Raw genomic sequence first — 4,968 nt, 5'->3', positions numbered from 1 at the left:
GATCCCAGTAGCTACATGCGATGCGATCGCCATCACTACACAACAATCCCTCTGCATCAAGTCGTCGTCCATAATGAAACGACCATAATGGTAAACTATGTGCCGTGCTTAGTTTATAACCTGTTACAAAAAATTAGCCATAACGGTAAACAAAACTGGATCAAATAAACACTACAATCAGGAAAGCGGGTGGGACAAACGGAGCTTCTGAAAATCCATCGCAACGGCAAACGCAGCCTATATCGTCCAATACTTATCAAGAGACACTCCCCTTAACGAGACACACACTATGTTAACCTAGAGTTTGGATCGAGAATTTGAGTGTTACCAGCTACACTTTTCACCCACATACCCGATATACTTGTGTTAAACCCATACATATCCCAGCTTGCTATAATAATCTTGCATGAAAAAGCATCTATAGTACCAACTTATCTGCATCTGAAACGACCATACGAAGTCTGAAACCTGAGTGCATGCGATGCAATGAATTCGATGGATGCAGGTCGAGAAGAAAACCCGATGCAGATGCAGATGAATCCAATCCAATCCAAGCAACCACCACGCAGTGCGTCCACCAATGACTCCATGACAAGTACCAGTACGAAGTACACCCCAGTCAAGGCAGAGCACACAAATGCAGAAAGGCCAACACTACTATATCGGCACCGCACACATGGGGCGCCGGGCGATGTGGCAGGAAAAGGGCCGAGCCAGACGAGTCCCGCCCCGGAGCTCGCTCGCTCGCTCACATCACATGCATAGATAGAGGAAAAGGGTGGAGCCAGACTAGACGAGGCCACGGAAAAGGCCACAAACGAGGAAGCACGCCACATGCAGAGGCGCGGCGAGGGCGTACCCGCGTTCCCTGTTAAATGAAGAGGCCAAGACGAGGGGTACGGATTAGCATTGGCGCGTAACCATTCCTAGGCTCCTAGGCCAACTGGCCCTGAACCGCAGATGCAGATGCAGATGCGGATGCGGATATGTACGCACGCACGCAGCCCGCCCTGCTGCGATCGTGCGCTGCTTTTCTGTTGCGTGCTGTATATAGGATGTAGGTCGAGGCGCTGGGTGTCGTCTAGGGTTAGTAGCAGCCGTCAGAGCATTGATTTTTGGTAAGCCTGCAATTGCAATTAGTGGACGTGTTCGTGTGTATGCATGCCATGCCATGCCATGCCATGCAGTCAGAAGCAAAGGAACTAGCTAGCTAGTTGCTACGGAGTAGGAGTAGAGTGTGTATTAAGTTCGTGCATATCCACTCTGAATTTAAGTCTGAATGTTGAGGGCGCAAGGGAGAACGAAAGAGCAACCTCAATCTGTATGCTTCCTTTCCGTAGACAGCACCCGTTCTTCCCCGGCCACGACACCATGCATCCGAATCGAATGAGCGAGCAAAACACGAGAAATACCCGTCCGCCACATGAGATCTTGGCTTATTCCCGCCTCCCGGCTTGCATGACATGCAGCACCACAAGCGTTGGCATGAAACAAGATGACCGTGTCTCCTCCAGCCATGCCAATTCCACGCGGCCCTGGCGATCCATGCGGTTCGGCCTTGAACCTGGAGCTGGAGGGAGGCGCCCCCCGCTCAGTTCGGCGCAGTTTTTCCTTCTCACCTCCCGGCCCGCTGATGTAGGAGCACCGAGCACGGATCTGGTACACCACAGGTGTGCGGGGCCGGGCCAGCTTGTCAGCATTTTGCACGGCAAACAGCCGAGACGTTTCGTCGCCTCACCTCTCTAGTCTCTACACCACTCCGAGGATTCAGGCGACGGCGAAGCTGATTTGAGCCTCGCGGTGCTGTGCGCACCGTATCTACGCTACGCATGCACCGCTCGGAAACCTACACACGGCCGACCGAGTCTTCTGCCCGGCGTGCCACTGGTGACATGCATGGGCAGTTGGCAGTAAATGCGAGCGTAGTTTTTTTTTTCTTGGGTATTTGAAAGCCACAAACATGGTCTTAATCAACCCGCACCCAGTTCGGCATGAATGGCGAGCTATATCAAGTATTTTAAAAAAGGCTCCATGCCACCGGTGAAAAGTATGAGGCAAATTTTAGTATGCTCCCTCTTATCTCTCATTTTCACATGAGAGATAATAGTACATAATAAATCTGAACCATTGATTTGATTAAGTAGTGGTCTGATTAACTCTTACCTTCTTACTTCCTTCGTCCGAAAATACTTGTCATCAAAATGAATAGAAAATAATGTATCTAGAACTAAAATACGTCTAGATACATCCCCTTTTATTCATTTTGATGGCAAGTATTTTCGGACGGAGGGAGTATCTCTCATGTGAAGGGGGGGGGGGGGGGGGGGGAGGGGTGGTGTTAAGAGGGAGCATGTTAAAATTACTCAAAGTATGACGTGAATATATAGGGTTTGGTTAGGTACCGGTCGCCTGGCATAGATGTCAAAATCTATTGATTTTGTTGGAACCGTTGGATTGCCAGCTGCCTTCATATTCCTTCAGCGTGATCACCCCTACCACATGGCTTCTTCGTGACCCCCCTGCCTCTTTTCCGACGACGACATCACGATGAACTGCCCATCATGCCTCCGGCGAGGTCCTGTCAAGCCCTTGCTGGCCGTCTCGAGCTCGGACTCTATCCGAATCATAGTGGCATTAAAAACTGAAAGCATAAGGTCTAAGGAATCACTCAGCGGAAAAGATTACATGTTCATTTTAACCTAAGTTTAGAACCATCTTCAACGGTTTGCCCCTCCCCCCTTCCCTGAACCTGTCAACCCTCTGCTACGTCTACGTAGGCGACGCCGTGACCGCGGCGCCCCTGTCCCCGGCGCAGTCATGGCAATGCCTCGCCGGGGACGACACTCTCCACCACACAACAAAAGCGATTGATCTAAAAATTAGTCGTATGTTAAGAGCAAATGTGGAATATATAAGGTAGAAGCGCTCTATCTTCAAGTTGAACAAAAATATGTGTCATTTAAAGTGTAAATGATATACTACTAGTTTGCATTAACAAGGAGGAGGACATATATTCGAATTTGTGTTGAGAATAACAAATCCAATCCAAGCAAATTAACAAACATCCGGTCTGCCGGTGCCTATTTATTCGGCTTCCATTATTTTACTACCCCATCACAAAAAGGTTCGTAAATCTCCTCCCCACTCTTAAAAAAAGATCGTAATCTCGCGCAAATCTCCCACTTATCTCGCTTAAATACTCCCCCACCACCACCCCTTTCCCTCCTCACCCCGCCCCAACCCAGCGCTAAGTCAAGTCCATCTCACTCGCCAATGTCCATCACCACGTCCTCCACCCCGCCCGCGATCCTCGACATGCCGGCTCCCGACGTCGCCAGCAATGGCGCGCGCGCGGCGAGGCGGAGGCGGCTGCTGCTGTGCGCCAACTACGTTGCCCTGCTCGGCGGCTCCGTGGCGTCCAGCCTGCTGTCCCGCTACTACTTCGCGCACGGCGGCCGCGATCGGTGGGTGGCAACGCTGGTGCAGTCGGTCGGGTTCCCGGTGCTGCTCGTGCCCGTCTACGCCGGCCGGCCCGCCGGGCAGCCTCGGCCGTTCGCGTGGTTCACGAGGCGGTTGCTCATGGTATGCGTGGTCATCGGGGTGCTCATGGGGGTGAACAACCTGCTCTTCTCGTACAGCTCGTCCTACCTGCCCGTGTCCACCTCGTCGCTGCTGCTGTCCACGCAGCTCGCGTTCACGCTCGTTCTCGCCGCCGTCATCGTGCGCCACCCCGTAACCTTCTCCAACCTCAATGCCGTCGTGCTCCTCACCCTCAGCTCCGTGCTGCTCGCGCTGCGATCGTCCGACTCGGCAGAGCAGCCCGACGGGGGCAGCCGGACGAGGTACTTCATCGGCTTCGCGGTGACCCTGGGCGCGGCGGGGCTCTTCGCGGCCTACCTGCCTGTCATGGAGCTGCTGTACCGCAGGGCCGTGTCCGGCGGGTTCCGGATGGTGGTGGAGGTGCAGGTGGTCATGCAGGCCGCGGCGACCGCGCTGGCGGTGGTCGGGCTGGTCGTGGCCGGCAGGTGGGGCGAGGAGCTGGCGCGGTGGGACAAGTCGCCGGCGGCGTACTGGGTGCTGGTGGCCGCGCTGGTGGCGACGTGGCAGGCCTGCTTCATGGGCACGGCCGGGATGGTGTACCTTACGTCGTCGCTGCACAGCGGCGTGTGCATGACCGCGGTGCTCACCGCCAACGTGATCGGCGGCGTGGTCGTGTTCCGCGATCCGTTCGGCGCGGAGAAGGGCATCGCCACCGTTCTCTGCGTCTGGGGATTCTCCTCCTACCTGTACGGGGAGTACAGCACGCGGCAGAAGCAGCAGGAAGGCGACGGTAAGGTGGCCGCCGCGTCCACCGGAGGCGACTCGGACAAGAGTGTTACAAGTGGCGACGTCGGTGTGGGAGGAGGTGCAGTTGAAACCGTCTGATCTAACCTTTTTTCATTTTTAGAGCTTAGCATCCGGAACATGGGCCGGGGGGAACAAATCTCAAAGGAAGTACATCTAGTCTAGTTGCACCTATTTCTCAAAAAAAAAAGTCTAGTTGCACAATGCATGCATGCGTGGCACATAAATTAGACATGCATGGGTGTCACAAGAGACAAAGCTAGGTTGTGTACATAGCGATCCATGAGGTTGGTGATCGTGGTTTGGTGGTTGCTTGTTTGTAAGGTTTAATGTTTGCTATAATGTTTCGATGGACGCAATGGAAGGATGTTTGATTATGGAGTGCTACCTTATGTGATGATAGTAACATGGACTAACAATCTTCACAAAATGTTGGTTCCTTCGGAGCCTATCGGTGATCACCTATCAGAAGATAGAAATATTCCTCTGCTCGACTGCTCCAAACGCTGCTTTGTTTTGTGTACACGCGTCAACAATTTATCTAGCACAACCACAATTTATATATGCACATGCTTGCGTCATTGTGGAATGTGATCGTTGCCGTGCACATTTAAATGCTACTAA

General features: G+C 53.0%; 1 protein-coding gene across 1 annotated transcript; it reads left to right on the top strand.

The window, feature by feature from the left end:
• Positions 1–3,233: 3,233 nt before the first annotated feature.
• LOC109772710 (probable purine permease 4) lies at positions 3,234–4,721 on the top strand. The gene has a single exon (XM_020331405.4). The coding sequence runs from the start codon at positions 3,274–3,276 to the stop codon at positions 4,423–4,425; it is 1,152 nt and encodes a 383-aa protein (XP_020186994.1). The 5' UTR covers positions 3,234–3,273; the 3' UTR covers positions 4,426–4,721.
• The last annotated feature ends 247 nt before the right edge of the window (positions 4,722–4,968 follow it).

The sequence above is a fragment of the Aegilops tauschii genome, chromosome 3 (assembly GCF_002575655.3).
Source record: "Aegilops tauschii subsp. strangulata cultivar AL8/78 chromosome 3, Aet v6.0, whole genome shotgun sequence".
Taxonomy (NCBI): domain Eukaryota; kingdom Viridiplantae; phylum Streptophyta; class Magnoliopsida; order Poales; family Poaceae; genus Aegilops; species Aegilops tauschii.
Note: the sequence above shows the minus strand (reverse complement) of the source record. Positions and strands in the feature narration are given on the sequence as shown.

Excerpts from the sequence above, each read along its gene's own strand:
- LOC109772710 (XM_020331405.4), top strand. The coding sequence starts at position 3,274 with ATGTCCATCACCACGTCCTCCACCCCGCCCGCGATCCTCGACATGCCG.